Source organism: Simochromis diagramma, unplaced genomic scaffold (assembly GCF_900408965.1).
Source record: "Simochromis diagramma unplaced genomic scaffold, fSimDia1.1 OVJJ01000545.1, whole genome shotgun sequence".
NCBI classification, from domain to species: Eukaryota; Metazoa; Chordata; class Actinopteri; order Cichliformes; family Cichlidae; genus Simochromis; species Simochromis diagramma.
In genome coordinates this window covers 3,161,936-3,182,707 of record NW_024387371.1, presented here as the reverse complement: position 1 = coordinate 3,182,707, position 20,772 = coordinate 3,161,936, and the positions used below count along the sequence as shown (strand labels likewise).

At 40.4% G+C, this 20,772-nt stretch overlaps 3 protein-coding genes across 3 annotated transcripts; 1 reads left to right on the top strand and 2 right to left on the bottom strand.

Annotated features, from left to right (window-relative positions):
- Positions 1–1,254: 1,254 nt before the first annotated feature.
- Positions 1,255–9,123, bottom strand: LOC120719277 (protein Wnt-7a). The gene is made up of 4 exons (XM_040008373.1): positions 8,700–9,123; positions 7,873–8,099; positions 5,100–5,371; positions 1,255–3,219 (listed from the first exon to the last, which is right to left on the bottom strand). Exons 1-4 carry the CDS (start codon positions 8,768–8,770, stop codon positions 2,737–2,739), a joined length of 1,053 nt encoding a protein of 350 aa, XP_039864307.1. The 5' UTR covers positions 8,771–9,123; the 3' UTR covers positions 1,255–2,736.
- Positions 9,124–9,732: 609 nt separating this feature from the next.
- fbxw12 (F-box and WD repeat domain containing 12) lies at positions 9,733–15,148 on the top strand. Its single transcript, XM_040008372.1, has 10 exons — positions 9,733–9,931; positions 10,013–10,050; positions 10,157–10,323; positions 11,449–11,573; positions 12,000–12,206; positions 12,292–12,456; positions 12,626–12,836; positions 13,323–13,504; positions 13,652–13,782; positions 13,926–15,148. Exons 1-10 carry the CDS (start codon positions 9,833–9,835, stop codon positions 14,023–14,025), a joined length of 1,425 nt encoding a protein of 474 aa, XP_039864306.1. The 5' UTR covers positions 9,733–9,832; the 3' UTR covers positions 14,026–15,148.
- ptpdc1b (protein tyrosine phosphatase domain containing 1b) lies at positions 14,642–19,786 on the bottom strand. Its single transcript, XM_040008374.1, has 9 exons — positions 18,202–19,786; positions 17,750–17,845; positions 17,149–17,314; positions 16,922–17,002; positions 16,692–16,810; positions 16,478–16,615; positions 15,370–16,376; positions 14,923–15,105; positions 14,642–14,827 (listed from the first exon to the last, which is right to left on the bottom strand). The coding sequence occupies exons 2-9, from the start codon at positions 17,793–17,795 to the stop codon at positions 14,675–14,677; spliced, it is 1,893 nt and encodes a 630-aa protein (XP_039864308.1). The 5' UTR covers positions 17,796–17,845; positions 18,202–19,786; the 3' UTR covers positions 14,642–14,674.
- Positions 19,787–20,772: the final 986 nt, after the last annotated feature.

Here is a 20,772-nt window from a genome sequence, read left to right as displayed (position 1 = left end):
AACACTGCAGGTGGATTACCTGGAACAGTAGCTAAACTACACTGTTTGTTTTTAAAAAGGCGTGTTTTGATGTAAATAATAGCATCAAAGGCTTCACGGTGTAAATCTTCAAAATCCGCATTAGCAGAACCAAAGGGCACCTTGTAACTTTAGAGCGCCACATTCAAAGTATCCACACAAAGCTGGGATTTTTGCCCCTGTCATTCATGTTCGATCGCTTCAAGTGAAAGTAAATGGGGGACGCGTATAAAAAGGTCTCGGAGACGCAACTGTTTTGTTCCTGAGATAGTGGGATGTGCGTCTTGCACACAAAACCCCTAGTTTAGTTTTAACCAGAGCCATCTGAGCAGCTGCCTTTTCTTATGCGTGAGTCTTTTGTATCAATATTATGAAAGCTGAAAGCCTTTGTCAGACAGAGACAAGCCCCTGTTATTATCCCTTCACGCCCTTTTCCCTTTATTCTAGGTAGATTATCACTGGCAATGACACATGATATGGCTAATCTACTGTAAATTAAACCTGAATTCTCATGTGTCTCCGTTTTTTTTTTTTTTCACAAAGGAGGTAGGGGAAAGAAAAAAAAGGTTTTTTCACAGAGAACATGCCCATTTGGACAGTCTCTAATTTACAGCACCGCTGAAAATTTTGTCAGTCAGTCCTTGGAGGGTACTGGGAGCAGGTTTTCCATCAACACCTTCGGGGCCACCTCCTCACTCCACTTCCAGGCCAATGAGAGTGGAATCTGGAACGACTGTGGGCTTTTGCATCGTTAACATTTCCCTGACACGCTGGCCGGCCTCTCTTGGAGACTACCCTGCATTTTCTCTGCAGCGCTGGAGTTGTTGTAGCAACTGGTGGCCCAGAAGTGAATGAAGCAGATGTGCGAGTCATCTATCACCTGACAGCTCCCACTCCCCCGACTGAGCAAGTCATCACTGTGACAGTCCGCCCAAGCAGTCTCATCAATTACCCCTGTACCCTACCATTAGCGGACAAACACTTTTCTTCTGAGGCACATTCAGCTCCTTCCCAGTGTGCGAGATGGGCCCTCAATTGAGCCTGAATAACTTTCCCCTCTCAAAGAACATCTCTGTTTCTGCTGAGCATCGCACACATTGTGCTAATCCTTGATTTATCGCCATGGTAACTGCGTGATATTAACAAACATATTTATTTTGTGATAATTATGTCAAACTGTTATGTTTATCTGGATGAAGTAAAAGCACTACCAGTTAAGGGATTCTTTTTTTTATGAGCAATTAAAGTAATTAGAGCCATAAATGTTCAACGGCTTCACTGCATCACTTTTTATGGCAACAATATGACAGCTAGGCTTCCTTTTCTTTAATTTACAGTTACTGATAAATTCACTAAGACATGCTAACTCATTCTGAGACATATCACAACTGTTCAAGTGTGTTTTATCCACATAAAGCTATTTCAGAACATTTCTTTATGGCATAATCGATAAAAAACCAATGTGTGAACAAGAAATAAGGGAACTCATGTCTTGTAAGTGTTATTCTTTTCCTGTATTCCATCAGTAGTAGTCATGAAATGCAGTAAACACAGACATTTGAACACTTATAAACAGTCTCTATCTCTTACAATATACAACTATGGCAGCGACAACAGGGGCCAACTTACATATATCAGCTTCTTTTTTTCACAGGGGTTTAAAAACAGACGTCGGGGTCAGAATGCGACCTTGAATATGCAAAATATATAAATAAAACATTCATATAAAAATAGGCTTTTACAAAATATACTCTATTAACCAATGCTTACCAAACATGGAAAGTGTGCCTGTGGTTTTTGTTTGTTTGTTTGTTTGTTTTTGATCAATGATTCCAGTTAAGCTAAATCAGCTTGAAGTGAGGTGGAGGTGCCGCTGAAGACGGTCAGTACAGCATACAAGTACAGCCTTCTACCTCACGTTTCTAGACTAGCAGCATACAGAGGGAAGACGAACTCATGAGAAGGTCAGAAGGTCAATTTGAGTAGCCTACAGCATTTTCATCTGGAACAACATTAGTCTACAGCAATACGGATTATTCCAGACAGATTCAATTCCAGTGTCTTAACCATGAACAAGGTTGGATTTCTTTAATAAACTCATGACATTTAGTTTTTTTGTTTTTTTGTGTCCATATCGGACAAAATCAGTAGTTCTTTATAGAATAAATTAATATTAATTACTTTTCATTCTCTAAATACAAGTATGTTAAATATTCCAAATTGCTGCTTAATTTCATCTGTGCACAGGTGGCATTGGAACGACGGCAGTGTGTGCTGCCTGGCATAACGTCCACCATAATTTATCTGCATTGGCAAAGTCCAAGCAGTCAGCATGTCGGTACACGTCCATGTAGCTTAAAGTCTTGACATTTAATTTTAGAGACTCCCTTTGTGGTCACCCAGTCGCATATGTCGGGCTACATTTTTTTCCCCCTTTAACAGTGGTTGTCACAATGCTTTGCCACTACATCCCAACGAGCAGTCCAAGAAGAGGGGTGAAGAGCTTTTGTGCAAAAGAATCATGGTGCCTCATTTTTAGCTTACTGTATATGCAGTACAGTAGTTCCTCATGATGTGTGTAAAGACTGTAAAAGCAGCCTCTTTTTTTCTTGTAAAGGTTGTCCGTTAAAACACAAAAAACAAGACCGTTCACATGCATACATCTCACACACACACACGCACGCACAGACTCACACACACACCATCCAATAAATATTCTCATTTGCATGTGTACACCTCTGTCCTCTCGCTGCATGTGTTGCATTTCACATAGCAGCACCACAGGAACTTGCAGTTGCACTGCCAGACCCGGGAGTACTGGTGTGTGTTGTATCCCCGACCGCAGCACATCAAGTCGCAGCCGCTGATGTGTTGCATCATTGTCTTGTTACACACCCTTCCCTGTGTCCCCAGGCTCCCCGTGACGGGGTCCGCCTCACAGTAGTTAGGAGACTTGTCTATGTACACCAGCTCTGTATCCGTGGGCTTTCGGTAAGAGTACGGCTTCTTGATCTTGAGGAATTTAGGGCGCTTGTTGCGGCTGGCTTTGACTGGTTCCACGTGTATGGCGTGGGCATATTTCTCCTTGAGAATGTAGCCGAGCTCGCGGAACTTGGGAAGTGTAGTCCAGCAGGTTTTGGTTGTGCAGGAGCCCGAGACACCATGACACTTGCATTCCAGTCGCATGTTCTTCTCCAGCACCTAGACACAGAAAAGCAGCTTAGTAAGGTAGTAAACACACTCCAGTGATGACTATTTTACAATCAGTTCCTGTACTATAATGATGACTTCACTGGTCATATTAAAATCAATCAGAATTTGTGTGTGATTAAAATTGAAACTATGCTTGCACATCCTTACATAAAACTGTTTCAATCCATACTTCAACTTCAGCGAAAAACGTGCAGCTTTTTAAACAATGTTACTGACAAATACAGTACGGCTAGGGATTAAATACAGCCCCACCACATAACAGTGTGGTACCATATACACAGAAGCCAAAATAATGTATCAGATTTCAGGCTCTGTGTGTGTAGTTAACACACACACCACACAAATGTCAAGAGTGACTCAACAAGGCGCCGAGTGACTGGGATTACGGCTAAAGCCTCAACTGATGACAATAAGAAGTGCCATTGACTAAACTACAGTTTTCTTTAGCAACAAGGTCAATTGCAGTTTCCGTTTTTTTCTGAAATGCTAGGTGTTTGGTATGCGATACGGTCTCCTAAAGCCATTCGTGAGAAATTTACGTGTCTGTGTTCTTGACAAGTAAACTGTAAGGAGTAAAAACCCAAATACAGACGTGTGAACAAGGACCAAAAAGAACAAGTTTTCCCTGAGCAAACCACTTCATAAAAACCTTGGCTTCACTCCCTAATCCATCACTTGTCCTGTGACCAACACTTGTGACAGCCATTGTGTGGACGTCTTCGACCAGGGAGCTGTGAACGCTGCTCCTGCTCAGTGTCACTGCTTTTGATTAGCATAAGTAAAGGAAAACAGAGAGTCTATTTATTTGCAGAAAGAATAGGAAATAAGTGAGACGGCTCAAAGTTTGAATCCACGAGTAGTCCTTTTCGTTGGGAGGCAGTTTAGCTGTCCAGAAAAGCCAATCTGAATTCACCGCCCTGAAATGGGTGCAGAAAATTATCTGCTTGGTACTATTGTGTTAGGAGGCTTTTCAGCCTCTGTGTTCAATGTGTCGGTTGTGGGAATCAGGCTCTTTTGGCAGAGTCAGAGAGGGAGAGAGGATATGGGTTAACTTGGGCAAAGCCTTAGCTGTTGGACACATTATTCCACTCAGTTTCCAACTTCTAGACCTACTGGAGTCTCTTTGTCATTCTGCAGCGTTATGCAACCATCCACACAAAAACACAGGCACAGAAAAAAGATTAAAATCAACATCTAATTAAAACTAACTCTAACAAAAACTGTCTAAAATCTAGTTTTCAATATAATATTGTTGGCTTCTATTATGTTTTCATGTTGTGATCATTTATGTTTTGCTTAATTTGTTTGCTTGGGGTTGTTTTTGCATTTTATTGTGAATAAAAATATAATAAACTCTGAGAATTGACGTAAGCAGTGAATTTAACCTGTGCATTAGAAAGTACGCCTCCATAGAGGCAAATATTACCCAATGACAAGCAGTTTACAGTTTAGCAATCGCTAAACTGTAAACAGCCCCTAGCTGCATGTGCATGCACATTGCACCTGATGTGGGTTTGTGCGAACAGAGAAATTGTGGGTGGGGATTGTCATAAAGGTAACTGTATACTGTCCCAGTGGTGCAAAACATGAGGGGGACTGGGCTAATGCCTTTTTGTACCATGTCAATCTGTTTTCAGTTCAGAGATCTGGGCTGTAATCAAACCCTGCCACTTAGACAGCTAAAAGCAATCTTTTATTCCACTCCTTGTTTAAGCTTGGTCCCACTGCTCAGTGCTTTGACTCACTCCTATCAAAGCATTACCAGCTTTAGACTACTTAAGATGAATTCACCATTATATTTAAGTATGGAAAAAAGGACGTGGAGATCGGAGCAGGACTTTTTCAAAGTCCTCTTGCTAATTACCTACCTTGCGTCCCACCTCGTTATTATGGAGGTTCATGAGTGTCCTTGCATTCTGTTTGACCTCCCGTGCATCAATAAATACTTTGGAGAAGCCTAAGCCGTAGCTGATATCTGCTGAGCAGCCTCCCCACTTCCATCCTTGGTCTTTACTGTAGAAACCCTGCTTCTCCTTGTCACAGCTACAGTCACTCAGGTTACCCTGTGTACAGGCGGCTGTGATTGCATGGGCCACCCCTGCTGCGATGATGGCATAGGTGAATGCAGCCTCTCTACTGCCTAGGGGAGCGGGGAAAAAAAGGTGATGAATAATATGATAATGATGTGTAATAATAAAATGTAGGCATACATTTAGATTTAATTAAGAGGGGAAGATTATAGTGTTCCTCCTTTACTATAAAAGGAATACCACAGAATGTAAGAGGTTGTTTAAATAGGAAAAAGAGGTCAATTATTAACAATATGTGTGCTTACATTACAGTCTTACTAACATATCACTCAAGGGCTACAGTGTTTCGAAACCTGACCCGGAAACTGTCGTGCCCGTGAACCAAAATGTCTGCAGGCCGTACCGTCAACAAAGCCGTATGAATAAGAGAGTTGTCGGCAAGGAAGGGCTATTGATCCACTTAGAAGCTGTCACATTCTGTGTAAACTCATAAGGCAGTCACATCAGAATCTTCATTCTGCCGTTATCTAGTTCCAGGCCCAGCTGACAAATCATTTACACACGCGGAAATATCGACAAATAACTAAAGGTTAATCTGAAACGGCTCAGACAGGAGTCAAAAGACAGAACCTGAAGCAAAGCTCCCAAGTCAAACGAGCTGACAGTCTAATATCGCTTTTAAATGTCTTATTTGAAACCTCAAGTGTAATGTAAACAAAGCAATTCAATGTTGAAATGTTCCCAATATGTATGTTAGCATTCTCAAACAAAATCAGCAAGTATGATGTTTTAGTTTCAGATCTATGATTCATTATAATGCAAACAGGAAACCTCTAAGTGTATCATCCATCATATCTATGTGTAAATAAACTCTTCTTGTTACTATTTGCTCATAACAAACATCATACCTTCTTTATGCTTCCTCCAGCCACCAAGTTCACTACGTAAAGCTGCCGTGTTTTTGATAAACAACTTGGATGTGAGCCCTTGCCATTGAAAAAAAAAAACTCATATTGAGGCATCAATTATTTGGACGTTTTTATAGACTTGATGGGCTCAGAGCCAAAAAAAAAGGTGTGTCAGGGTAGTCAGTTCTGGGTGCACCGTTGTTAATTTTTCCCCTCCACTTCTGAGTGCATGGGTTTACCACAAGAGATGGTATGAATACTTCATAACCTTGTAATGACAGAAGGAAGATCTTTAAAAGAAAGTAGAAAAAAAATCAAAAACCTGTACGTGTTGAACTAGGAGTGCCAGTTTACTCACACTTCAGCCTCTCACTATGCAGTCTCTTTGTATGTTCCTCATCTCAGACTAGTGCAACTACAAAGTTCAAGTGCAAACATAGCCGAGGTCTAAACTGTCTCAAATCTAGTGCACGTTGCGTCAATATTGTGTCAGTCACCCTGCTCATTCATTTCCAATTGTTGCTTCCAGAACAATAGCAAGCTACACAGCTCCACTCAGCCCAGGGATCAACAATGGTTTTCATTTACAACCATTCATCTTCTAAGCTAAATCTGATCAGTGAAACCAATCTATTTGGTACGGCTGTCCAAGCAATAGAGTTAAACTCCTCTTTTGGACACACAGACCAAAACTCTGGATTGGCTAAAAGCGCTCATTCAAAAGGGGACAGACTGTCAAGTGCATTGTTTTCATTTTAGAAGCATGAAGAGATAAACTTTTCTTTCCAAAGCAGCAGCCTCCAACAGCTGGCCCAAGCTACTAACCATTGTACATAGGGCTATTTGTGATTTTTAAATTTTATTATCTTTAGCTCGAGATGGAACAAAAACATATTTCACGTCTTTTAATGCTAGGTAAAAAGTTTGACAAAGCCACCTCTGTTGTTCTAAGCCTTCCACTACCTGTAGCCATAAAGGCATCATAAGATAAAATGCCTTTAGTCTTGAGCAAACACTTTCCTTTCCACTATCTAATAATCTTTAATCCATTTTAGCAAACAAGCCACAAAACTTCAAAGATAATTGAGCATCCCCTGGAGGGAGTTCATCCCTCTTTACAGGAAACTTTATTCCAGCTGCAGGAACTCGATTTGGATTTATTTGTTTCTCTAATTTAGTGCTTTCATGTCTTGCTTTCCTCTTGGCTATTCCTCACTGTAACTTATACCCGTGGTAAGACCGACATCCTTACAGTGAGAGCCACCCATCACTAGAAGGATAAAGACCAGTGGAAATGTGCCTCTAGAGACTCTAGGGGCTGAAAAGAAAAGCTGCCAACAGTGGCAAGAGTTTTGTTACCATGCTGGACTCAGATACCTCGGAGAGCCCTACTCATTGAAACGTGGGGCGCAAGACTAATCCAGATGTGAATGACTCCTGATAGTATAAATTCAACAATGTATTAATGAAAAACAGATGATTTTTCATATTTATGATGTGCAGGTGCTTGACTGGTGACAGTGAACACACACACACATATGTGATGCATGTCAATTTTTGGAGGTAAATCATAAAAAGAGCCAAATGCAAAGGCTGTTTTACGCACAATGCGCAAAGGTGGTTAATACACTGTGTTTGCTGCTGGGAGGAAAACTAAAGTTTCAGAGAGAAGGCTAAGCAAACGTTAACAGACAGCAACATACCCACTTTCAACTCTTTTCCGAAGACAGTCCTTTCTCCAAGCGCAGAGCAGTTCCAGCGCCCGTTTTTGAACTGAAACTGACACTCGTTGATGCCCATTTGGGCTCCCTCTCCGATGACGATAATGGCATCGGGGCGACTCTGGCAGATAATCCGTTGTCTTGGGGCCAAACCGGGGATCTTGTTACAGATTATACTCGCACCTAGGGCCACCACCGATGAGAAACCACTGTAAACGGAAGATGGATATGACTGAGAAAGCAGCCATCAGCTTCTTAGCTTTGTTAGCTTAATTTTATTTTACATAACAGTCTAAAATCAGATGCACCCCCAGTTCCTGTTTGGTGTTATAAATTGATGTAATACTCCAAGCATTTAACACGTCCGCGTGGATTAAATATGCTTTTACTATGTAATTCCAAATCAAGAGGAGATGTAATCAACATAATTGTTTGTTTTTCTTTACAATAGATTCTATCATATGTGTGAGCTCAGGTGCACCGCAAGAGTATTTCTGAAACTTACCTACAGTAGCCTACAGTTTCATATCATTTGAACTATTATGAATGTATGCGTTTTATGATCATTAAGGTATAATAAAGGAAGCGTGATTCACTTATAAGAGCAACTGCCATGTAAGTCCACGCTCCTCGCTGGCTTTATTTATTCAACTGCGTGCTTCTACCTGCTTTTGAGGAAATACGGGGCTCAGGAGTGGTTTCTGAAGGACCGACAGCACTTAAAAGTCCGCCAGTCCTCAGCTTTTAAAGTCTTTTGTGTTGTGACTGACTTACGGCAACTGATGAGAACTCAAATGAACGCTGCTCACCCGATTTTCAAGTAAACAATTCCCAGGCAAAGTAAAACTCTTAAAATCCAGCGTCGTGTTCTCCGACTCATTTCGGCCCAGCTCTCAGTTTCATGCAACGATTCGTGGAGCTGATTAATCACTCGGTTCCCTTACGCTCCGGTCGATCACGACTCAGGTAACTCCAGAGGAAGTCCAAAGTGACGAAAAGCATAAAAAAAGAGCAGCAGATGTTTCGGTACTTTTATAAATCACCGACTAGGGTATCATCCAAAAATCCCATTACGTGGCCCCTATCGCCGGGCCCTCTTGTCATTGCGAGGGTGTCACAGGTAACTCTTGGGGTGAGCTAGTGCGATTAACTCTGTCTCACAGTTCCTCTGCTACCCGCAGGTCTTGGATATTTATCTGCTTCATCTATCTGGGGCGTGTTCATAGGAGCCATGGGGCCCTGCTGAAGAATCCCGCCAGGGCTGAATCTCAACAGCAACACTCACACACACACGCTTTCAAGCCTGCACACTCCTCTCTTCTTCATTCACCTTGGCTGATTAGGGTTTACCTAAAGGGCGATATTAATAACTCAACGCGTTAACTCATTTTAAAGCCTTCTACTTTTATTTTGCCCAGGTTAACATTTTTGGATCACTGCATTTAACTATGTTTATGTCACACTTTCCAAAAAGAAGAGGACCAAAGTAAAAAGAAGAATATTTAAAACGATCCTGATTAAAGCCAAGATCAGATTTTTAAACCGATTAGAGAATCTGATTGAAGAGTAGCCCACTCTCTCAACTCTTTTTGATAACCTCCGGTTAAATTACGCCTTTATTGAATTTTGTATGTGGATTTATGTTGTTTTTTTTAACCCAAAAGTAGAATTCGTCGGTCTCTTGTCCACGCACAATGCGTCTGGTGCGCGCAACCTGTTGTGCGTCTCCGTCCCAGACTCTGTGGATCGCCTGTCTTTGATGATGGCGACATCTGGTGGTGCAGCGAGGACACTGCGGGTTAAAGCGAACTCTCCCTCCTTGTCCCTGGATTCCTTCCGTAGCTTACCCGTTTGCTGTCGCACTTTCTCTGTAACTTACTGAGGAGAAAAAATAAAGACAGTCTCTGCGGGAATATCTGTTTAACGCCGTATCGATGCCACCATGGACTCCTGTGAACCGCAGCTAATCGATGACTGCCTGATTCAAATTTTTACATTTCTTACCCAGGAAGATTTAATTAATGTTTCAAGTGTGTGTAAGGTAAGGAGTGTCCACCATGCGGAAGTAGTGCCAAAATAACAAACATTGTGACTTGTGTCTGATTGCAAATCTGTATTTCAGGATTGGCATGAAGCTGCAGAGACTCCTTGGTTATGGAGGTGATTTGTTTGCCAGTTTTATAACATAAAGCGTGATATTAAAAGTCGATGGGCGTGGAAATCGTGATAACGCGCATGTAAACATTGGACTGTGTGCTCTCCTCAGGAGGATGTGTCTGCAGCGCTGGGGTTTCTGTAACCTCGCAGTCTTGGGGAGTGAACAGGCGAATCACTCCTGGAAGAGATACTTCCTGCGACGATCCCACTTGGAGAAGAACATGACGAAAGGTCGCACAGGAGGCTATACCTGCAAAAGCCTCAGGGGGCACACAGGTGTGGTCTGTATGTGTGTGCGCGTCAATGGAGTCTCCTTTACATCATTGTTAGTATAGTTAACTAGAACTAAACTAAAAGAAGGAGGGGAAAATATTTTAGCTAACAACAATTTTTTTTTTAAAAAGAAAGAAAGAAAGTGGAGTAAATGAATAAATATCAGGAATCAACTTTAAACACTGAAAAATGAAATTAAGCTGAAAACAAAATAAATAAACGTAAAATAATCTTGTATTAATCTTGACTGCTGAGGAAAATGTCCGTGCCTTTTACATGCTCAATGCAATAAAAATAGAAACAAACTCTGAGTATAGTGACAGCCAGGATTGTCAATCACTTCAAACTTAACCAATCTCAGCCTGGAAAGGATCAAACTCTTACAGTTGGAGTACAACTATAAAGATTATACAGTGCAGTATCTCATATATGAGAACCGTGGTGTAAAAGGGAGAAAGTGTCATTAATGGATGAGGTAAGAAGTAATTACAGATAATCCAGTAACCACCACAGCTGGAAAAGCTCCCTTGTAGCGCTCAGTCCTGCATCAGAGCAGCGAGCCCGCGGATGATGCTGAGGATTTTCCTCTCAGACACCTCCACCACAGGCTCAAGTTCCACCCCCAGAAGATGACCAGCCTTCCGGGTCATCTGGATCAGTTTGCTGGCACAGCTGCTTTCACCCCGCTGCCCCGGCATACTGCTGCATTAAAAAAAGTAAACGTAACAACATACTTGCCACCATGGAGTGACAGAATATACACAACTCTGCAGATTGTGAGAATGTTATTAAAACATACAGTTTATAATTATCTTTATTTGTCAACAAAATAGGCACAAAGAAGTCGACAGTTAATCACACATTTGTGATGTAAAACCCGTTATGAGCTTATTAAATCTTCCCCTAAAGACAAAAATACTCAAACTTTGTTTATTTAAAAAAAAATATTAAACTGCGAAACGCAAATTAGCAACCGATCTGTAGAAACTAACTTAACTCAAACTAAAAATAAAACCAAAATTAAAATAAGTTAAAAAAAATAGCAAAACAAAAATGTGACAATTCAGGCTTGCATACCGTTCTTTATGTCTATTTTCTTTGTCTGTGGTCTGTTTTCCTTTCCATCAGGCCGGGTTGTGGGGTTTGTTTACCTAAAGGCAATTTCAAGCCAGCTTCCAGATTTCTGGAGCCACAACGCCACAGTCTGCAGTGCTTCTTCTGATGGGACGGTCCGAGCATGGAACATCCAAAACGTCAGTGCTAGAAGTATCTGCACCATTGCAAAGTAGTGTCTTATTTTTATCTGCTTAACATAAATTGTGCATTCAGCTAGATAAATATTGCCTTTGCTTTAAACTTCTGACTTAAATTGAATTTGTGACAGGAAACATATCAAATCTGAACATTGTGTGTCAAATCCTGGTCTTTTCTGTCCGTACTGAAGCTTGGAGGATACATTTCTAATAAGTCATGAGGTTTTTTTGTTTGTTTTTTAGATCTTCAGTGCCTCAAAGTTAACACAGAAATACTACACGTGCTGTACTGTTCTGTAACAGTATATATCTTTATTGCTGAGCCAAAATCTCTCAGACGGTTCTCCTGTATTGTTTGAAAGTCTTCTGGGAGAAATGTTTGTCACTTAGACAGTAACACACAGTAGCACCCTTTTTTTTTCTCAGGGTGAGCCCCTGTGGTGTAGTCCTGTACAGAGTTCTCTGATGAAGATTTTAAGTGATGAACAGCATGAAGTTGTGATCACAGCAGATTCTCAGGGCCTGATTAAGACCTGGCAAGGCCAAACTGGCCAGGAGTTGGCCTCCTTTTCTACTTCCTCATCACACTGTACACTGCTACAGTACAACATAGACGATGATTGGTTTCTAACCATAAGTAACCACAGCGTTTCTAAGTTTCTTATTAGAAAATGAAATACAATCATTTTAAAGTAAGATTTATTATATTGCCTTCCAGGTTGGAACTGGTCAGGGATCTGTGTGTACACTAGCAGGTCCTTCGTTGACTAAAAAGTCCAGTATTATAGTGTATGACACCTTTAGTGTCAACATACTCCTCGCTTCACCTGACAAGAAATGGATCACAGCTGGAACTACGGAGAATAACGATTTTTTTCCAAAGGTATTTGTTCATATTGTCTTCAGCGGCTCTGCTGTACGCTGATTATTTTACCACATTACCTCTGTATAAGTGACTCATGTAGAAAATATATGTTGCACAGTTGGAGTAGTCAAAAGCATTTATAGATATAGAGTTCTGCATTTTGTGTTTTGTTTTGTTTTTCTGCCAGGTGTTTTACACTGAGAGTTTGACCTCTCCGTCTGAGGATGAAGAGCCCCTTTGCCAGTCTGTGCCAGTCATTGGGTGCCGGGCTGCTGTCTTCATACCCACCCAGCCTGCCAGACTGGCTGTCCTTCACCACAACAACCTCGAACACAAAAATGACATAACCATCTTTGATATCATCATGAAAAAGACTAAGTACAAATCCGAGATCATAGGTGAGGACTCAGATATGTGCACACTAACTAGTAAAAGTCAGACTTTAAAACACAAAAAGGAAAACTCTTTACAGCCACTGCAGGTACTTGAACATATGCAGTTTGATGTATTTGTCGTTTTGAGTTTTGCTTACTTCCTCGAATAATAAAAATTCCATGATTTCAACACATATATAAGATAAGTAGATTAGAATAAAGTGTTAAAGCAAACTGTGTATCTATGTTTGTTTCTGAACACAATATTGGTGAGTGATGTTTCAAGGACAAAAAAGCCCGACATGCCAAGTACAGCACTCACTGCAACTTTGAAATACCAGAAAGCAGCGCACCCACAGATCCGTTTTAAAGGCGGTTTTTCAACTGGAAAAAATGATGTACCAGTCTTATTGCTGTAATTTTAGATCCACATGTTAAGCCTAGACTTTCTTATATTTTCTTAAATATTTGCCTTGTACAAGTGTAATCTGAGTCGCCTTTAAATTTTAGTCCAGCAGGTCGAGTCTTTCCCCTTGACACTGAATGCCTCGTCCTCAAACATCCTCCTAGCAGCCAAGGATAGCAACTGCATAGTGCTGGCAGCTGGTGAACAACTATGGGTTTACTCACTGAAAGGAGTCATGCTTGCTAGCTTTAAAGAACATACTCTGCCAATCTCTTCCATATGTGTGGTAGGCTGTTTCCTCATTTGGAATTCAGAGACATTCCCATTAGCTGCTGAAATTCTTGATTTAATGCCATACATAATACCATTTTTGTGAAAAGTTCACAATATTAGTGCCTGTAAATGATCGATTTATGTTGTTTTCATGTTGCAGGACAGTTTTCGTGTTGTAACAGCATCCAAGGACCTTTCCTTACGAGTGCTAACCTGGAAAAATGACAGAGACTATGGGTTGACACTGGAGAGCCGATACCACTTACTGGGAGGCTCTCACACAATGTCCAGGTACTGTAAGCTGTGGTCTTTTAGTATCCCTTCTGTATCAACACTATCCATGCCATTTTATCATCAATAATTACTGAAAACAAGCATGTCTTTGACATTATGACCTGAGTATCACATAATATTTACACCATACTCTGTTCCAGAGGGTTTACTCACGTCGCCTGTGACTACTCCAGCATTGTGGCATCGGTTGAAGGGAATGATGGAAAAGATGTCCTAAAAGCTTATTCCTTCAATGCCTGAGCATCACAGCCTCACAAAAGTGCCTGCATTTAGTTTGCACCACTCACTAGAGGGATCAACATTTCTTTTTTTGTTATATGCATTTTCTTTGGTAGCACTATGCTTATAATATAAATGAAAGTAATACAGTTAAGGATCCCTGTGGTACTTATGAGAAAGGCATCAGTAGTATTGTGTTGTGAGAAGTCTGTATAAGTGTAAGATTTGTGTTTGAGCGCTACGCTTTTAGAGCTGAGGTATGTGTTGAATGTGACCAGGCTTACGGCCCAGCATACTTAAAGAATACAGTATTCTCATCAGCTGTTTTTCACTATGTTATTTGGAATCTACTGAGGCAGGTTAACATATAAATGTTTACATTACACATTAAACAACTTTGACACAAGGCACAAAAGCATCCTTGTCTTTCCACGGTGTCAGTGCACCAAACATAGATTAGTGGCTATATATTATGTTACAGGGAAGGGAGACGTGGGCGTCTCATCTGCTTCTACTGCAGATCTCATGTCCTCAAGAATACACCTTAAGACTCTGATCATGGACTCGTACACTTTGCTGCTGTCCTCTGAATTAATATCCACCTGTTAAAACACAAACGTGATTCTTGAGTTGTTAGAACAAACTAGAAGCCGTACATGAACTGAATTATTCAATAGATCACAAGTGATTCAGTGTGTTGTTTTTTTGTTACCCAGGTGAAAGCCTTGATAGTACGATTCAGGAATGTATTTTCAATCTCCTCTGGTATTTTCAGCATGTGAGCCATGCAATCCAATATGCATGTTAATGTTTCTTTAGGGGCCTAAGAGAAGATGACAAAGAGGATTACACTAAGCACTTTGGAGCAATTTAATGTGATACTGCTTTTGTATTAAATCTTAAACTGCACACACTGACCTGATCGAGTGTGTTTAGGATCGTTTGAGCATCCGTCTTGTCAGGGTTCAGGGCTTTGGCATCCTGAATAGAGATGACTGGCTCTTTAAGCTGCTCTAGCCACGCCCACATGAGTCCAGTGAGGATGAAGGGATCTCGCTCCATGCACAGCCTTTCCCATGCACCTCCTTGATTTAGCTCTGCCTGCATACGTGAATAAACGTGTCTCTGTATTAATCCATTTCAAGATTGAGTGGGTTTCTGTTATTCTATTATTATTATTACTATTTTGTCACACAGGAAAAAACTATACATGGCAAAGACAAAAATGCTTTGGGAGTGGCTTTGAACAACACTCCATGCAGGTGTGGCTGTGAACTGCATACAGACAAAGCATTGTGGAACTAAGCTACATGCATGCTTTCTTTTTCTGCTAACACCACTACAATACTAATGTGAGTTAAATACCTGCCAAGTCAAAACTTTGCTGTTGTGTTCCTCATGCCCATCGACAAAAAGGTCCACTGCCAGAGCTTGTGCCACAAGCAATCTCCTGGAATCCAGGGACAACTCTGACTGCAGGGTGATAAATGGCACCTCTGATTGTTCCTCTTCTTTACCTTGAGATTTCACCCCATTCATTCCTAGCTCTTCCCTCTGCTCAGCCTTCCATCTGGACAATATGCTACCCTTTTTGGTAGGTTCATTGTTTCCTACTGACTCGCTACGTTGGATTGTTTTCCTCTTCACTTTCTTCAGCAGAATGGCTCCATCTTTTTGCTTTTCCTCATTCTTAACGCACCAAAGTGAGCCTGTTGAGTTGTGGGAGATATCGGATGTGTTGCTACTACAACCATGAGACTGGGAAGCGGGGAACTCAGATAGGCAAATGAACATTTCAATATTGCTCTGTGACAGGGAGGTCAGAGGATGCGCGAGAAGGTTCAGCTCTGACCCCAACCGTCTCAAGTCGGACTCACTGTAGCTCAGACTTTTACGATGGTAGAAGATGGGGGGCTCGTTAAAATGTCTTGGTAAAGTGGGTGAACCTGGTAAGCGGGGTTCCTTTATATCAATATCCATCTTCTCGATAATGCTGAGACACATTTCAATGTCATGGATATCAGGGGCCTCCAGAATATCTTCCTCAATCACCTGTCGATTCTCTGCAATGTCCAGCAGCAGCCTAGACACTAACTTAACAATCTTTGGCAGGTGCCTCAACTCCTTCCTCTCATAGCCATGCAGCATATGTCTCTGACGGTTCAGGTACTGGGACAGAGTAACTGGATTGGATCGAGGCTCAGCACAGGAAAACACACTCCTTAAGGGGTTAAGGAATTGAACAAACTGTCTGACACAACGCAGCTGACCTCGGGTTTGGATGGAATTAGGGCGTTTGGCACGTACATATAAAATAGCCTGGTTGGCTGTCATTCTAGTAGCATAGGCCAAAAAACATGCTATCAGAACACCTGGAGGGTCAGAAAAGACATTTTGTTACCTCTGTGTAGTGTGCAGATGAAAAATTTTACCATTTCAAACAGATTTTATAGGAAACTACACGCAAAGCTACCTGTTCTGCCGAGACCAGCGTGACAGTGGATCGCTATTTTTCCCTCTTGCAGCGCAAAGGCCATGACCTTCACCATGTCCAGCACAGTGCTGAGGCTGGCCACACCATAGTCACTCCAACCAAAATTATAGAAATAAACTAAAATTGCAAAATGTTTTTGGTTAAATTTACTGAACTCTACACTGCTGAATCAGGAATTTCATAAAGCACTTACTCTTATTTTCCATGAAGACCTCAGGGAGGTATGAAAACCCACTCTGTAGCTCCAGTGGATTGCCACAGCTAGCATGTTCACCAGGGATCTGCAAGTTGATCACTGTTTTAATACCATTCCTTCACATACACACACACAGAGAGAGAGATAGAGAACACTTCATTAGTCTTATTTCATCTGAGCATTCTCAGATAGACGTTGAAAACTGCTGACCGCAAAGTTTCGTATACCTTCTGAACTGATCAATAATGTTATACTTCTCAATGATTTCTGTTGAAGGTCTGGACATGGCAAGAAGGTGATCAGTAATCCTACAACAACAGTGGAGTGTATGTTACATAGCAGCCACCTTTCTCAGTTTACCTAACAGGACTTCAAAGAGACATTAAAATTGAAAACATCAAACTCAAACAGAGAATTCTGGTAAATTAACTACTGAAGCACAAAGATTGCCTACCAGGATGAGTAGAGGCCCCTAATGGCCTGTTGGTCATCACTCCAATAACTTGGATTGTCATACTTGCAGGCTTGACCTCCACAACCGATTGAGCACTGCATATGCCCAGGGACAACATAACGTATGGCTTCTCCTACCATTGTGTACTTTGATCTGGGGGCTCTGACTGCAGTTATTATAGAAAAATAAAAGGGAAAATAATAAAAAAAATCTAATATCACACATTCATTTATTTTAAGCTTCCTTTGCTTAAATCTGTTCTCTAAATGTAAATCAGAGTTATTTGATTAGAGATTTGATTAGCGATAGTGTCAAAATCCTTTAAGAAGTCTCAAATACACAACTGTTGCACAGCACAGAGACTGTCAAATGTAGGCTGTACTGTAACACCTAAATAGTTAAGATCATCAGTGCTCACTTATAAGTGTTTAATCCTTGTTTGGCATTGCAAGTTATCAGCGCGTTGCAGTAAAAATAGCTACTGTTCTGGCATGACTTTAATGTGGCTTTATTGGTGAAGTAAAAATACAACTGTAGCTCATCAGTTAAAAACATTTTAGTTATTAAACTGAAGGGTTTGCAGCATTTGTACTATACTTACTGTATTCCATCAGAAATCCACCTCTTGTCTTTGCATGGGATGCCATATGAACAGTCACTTAGGCTGACGGTCATAGCAGAGCCTTGATCATGGATTCTAGAAAAATGTATCTCATAAATAACTGGATGTCAAAACTCATAATCATGTATGACTGATACTGAGAGAACAAAATATTTTTAGATGTAACATGTTACAGAGAACTGTTTTCAGCAACAGTCAAAGATCAACATCATAAGTCACTTGCAGTCAAATGTAAAGCATATTAAACAGTTTCAAAGGATTTACCATCAGCCATTGTTAGCTTTTTCTCCCCCTTTTACCTCATCATATTACAGAATTTATTCTTACTCCTTAAAACCAGCATGCAGAAGAACCAAATGTCAAACAGCTTCAATCAATCGAACAATGAAAACTAAGTAAATAAAAAGAAAAATATTAAATCAGTTATTTACCTTCAGCAGTTGACTCACGAACATTCACAGCTGCTAGTGCCACCATTTCTGACATCAACCTCAACGGCTCTGACTGGCATCTTTCCATCCCCGGCTCTGCGTAAAGTCAATCCTGTGGCCTTACTTTATTTGATTCGTCGCAGATTATCTCCTGTGGGGGCAATACAAGTTCCCCTCGATCCTGTGTGCTCGTTTGTGAGAATCTATCTATCCCACCAGACCGGGAATAAATAAATATGTGATATGTTTTGAAAAGAAGCAGAGATTGTGTCCCAACTAGTTACGTGTACAAGATCCTTAGCCTGAATGTAAGGATATTCTTGACTCCTCCCAGATTAGACTACTAATCTTATCAGGAACGGGTATAAAAGAGAGCCTCTACTCCTCAACAGAACACTAGCCACATATGCATTGCCTTCTAATGATCTAATGCAAATTTTGCTTTTTAGTACACACATAATATTCTCGTAACACCTGACCAAACTGGATTGCACTATGTAGACTATGCATTTTATTAACTATAAGAACATTTTTAGATGTGAACAGACATAAAGAGATTTCTAATATCAGTACACTTAAGCTTCCAAACTCTGCTGTGACAAATAGTAGGATCATAGTGGCATAGCAAGTTGGTAAAATCTTATTGGCTTATCTTGCTAAAGCTGGTTAGCTTCAGGTTAGAGAGGAGAGATCAGTTTATTGTGTGGAGCTTTTCAAGAGACTGCAAAGGCAACAATCTCAATTTAATGTAAAATGCTGCTGTTCATATCACAGTCAAATGTGACTAAAACATTATTGACTTGATTATATCTAAACTAAAATTGTTTATTGTGTGAAGTGGGTTTTAAAATTTTCAGCATATATTAATGCACCACTGTCATTCAGATGGCTGCATCAGTGTGCATAAACACTCTATTTTCACAAGGTTTTATATTACTTTTTACTATTTTCTTTGTGTTTATGTGAGTAAATAAACAATACGAGTAATGAGTAATATTTTAAATAACATCTAAAAATGCATTTTTAAATTTTCTGTTACTTTAATACACCAAATCCACCTGTGCGGTCTTGAGCATGTGACAGTGGAAAAAGGAGAAAGGTGTTTCAAATTCATGACATCAAATGTCAATAAGGTGAAATCCAGGTGCGTTTGATTATCAATGCATAATCCCAGTAATACAGTCAAGTGTAAAGAAAAATATTAGAAGCTGTCACATAAATGTATTGAACTTTTCACCTCCAGGAGTAAAATATTATCAGTCAGGTTGCTTTTTTGTTTTGTTTTTTAAAATCCAGCAATGATACTGTTCCAACTTAATGAAATCACTGTTTCTGGTCACAAGTGACAAAACAAGTGACTGCACGACACAAGACATGTCTTGTGATCCCTTCAAACAAGCATGTGATGCTTAGATTTAATCTACACACTCTTATCTCCAACCATAAACATAACAGGTCCTTTTCAGTCAATTCTGAAAAAGCTAATTTAACAGAGTGCACTTCAGTCAGAAACCAGCTCTGCCACAAGCATTAAAGACTGGATTTACAATAAGCTTACAAATCTGGTTTATATGTGAAGAAGAATACTGGGGATGGAAGAAACAGTCACAGTAAAAATGAAATAACTTACCATAAAATCCTCCATTACATGCAGTTTTCTTGTATTCACATAGTTTTTTGAGAAAACATAGATAATGTATTTATGTACAGTGCCTCTGTGTATTTAAGGTGATAATTAACTTTAATACATTCACATAAAGAGACGTTATTATGCTTTTCCTTATTTTCCATCATATATACAATCATGTGGAAAAAAAAGGTTGTTGCAGAACTCTGTGCAGTCCTGTGAAAAACTAAGACTGCCGCACAATTAAATAACTTGTGGGTCACTTTCAGCAGCAATAACATCAACTAAACATTTTATACATGACCTTATCACCATATCATCTCACATCTTTGCAGAGGAATTTTGACCTACTCTTCTTAATAACATTGCTTTGGTTCATGGAGGTGCAGGTATTCATTTATGAGCAGCTCTGTTGAGGTGCTGCCACAACATTTTAATCATGTTGAGGTCTGCACTTTGACTGGGTCATTGCAACACATTGATTTTTTAAAATGTTTTCCGCCCTTGTGTTGTAGATTTGCTTCTGTGCTCGTACATTGTCCTGTAGCACGACCCGCTTTCAGATAAGCTTAAGCTGTCAAACACATGGCCTCACATTTGACAGCATAGTCAATGACTGCAAGGTGTCTGGGTCCCGTGGCTGAAAAACAAGACCAAATCATCACCACTCCACTACTTTGCTGACAGTTGGTATGAGGTATTTCTGCTGGTATGGTGTGTTTGGTTTTCAGCAAATGTGGGGCTGGGCATCAAGATCTCTTCTTTCTGAAAGGACGACTTCTTTCAGAAGTCTTCTGGCTTTCTCTGAAGCATCTGTGCAAACCTAAGCAATGCTGCCATGTTAGAGAGCAAAAACCTTTTCCTGGTAACGCTTCCAAAAATGCCATACATCCTGTCTTTTTCCAGTTGTATTTTCATGAACTTTAACTATACTAACTTCTGAG

Coding starts and splice junctions, on each gene's coding strand:
- LOC120719277 (XM_040008373.1), bottom strand. CDS start 8,770: ATGAGTCGGAGAACACGACGCTGGATTTTAAGAGTTTTACTTTGCCTG. Junction 8,100..8,699: donor ATTGTTTACTTGAAAATCGG/GTGAGCAGCGTT, acceptor TTCCGTTTACAG/TGGTTTCTCATCGGTGGTGG. Junction 5,372..7,872: donor CGGAAAAGAGTTGAAAGTGG/GTATGTTGCTGT, acceptor CCGCTCCCCTAG/GCAGTAGAGAGGCTGCATTC.
- ptpdc1b (XM_040008374.1), bottom strand. CDS start 17,795: ATGGCATCCCATGCAAAGACAAGAGGTGGATTTCTGATGGAATACA. Junction 16,811..16,921: donor ATTATTGATCAGTTCAGAAG/GTATACGAAACT, acceptor GTGTATGTGAAG/GAATGGTATTAAAACAGTGA. Junction 16,616..16,691: donor GGTCTTCATGGAAAATAAGA/GTAAGTGCTTTA, acceptor TTGCAATTTTAG/TTTATTTCTATAATTTTGGT.
- fbxw12 (XM_040008372.1), top strand. CDS start 9,833: ATGGACTCCTGTGAACCGCAGCTAATCGATGACTGCCTGATTCAAATT. Junction 10,324..11,448: donor AAGCCTCAGGGGGCACACAG/GTGTGGTCTGTA, acceptor CCTTTCCATCAG/GCCGGGTTGTGGGGTTTGTT. Junction 11,574..11,999: donor GAGCATGGAACATCCAAAAC/GTCAGTGCTAGA, acceptor TTTTTTTCTCAG/GGTGAGCCCCTGTGGTGTAG.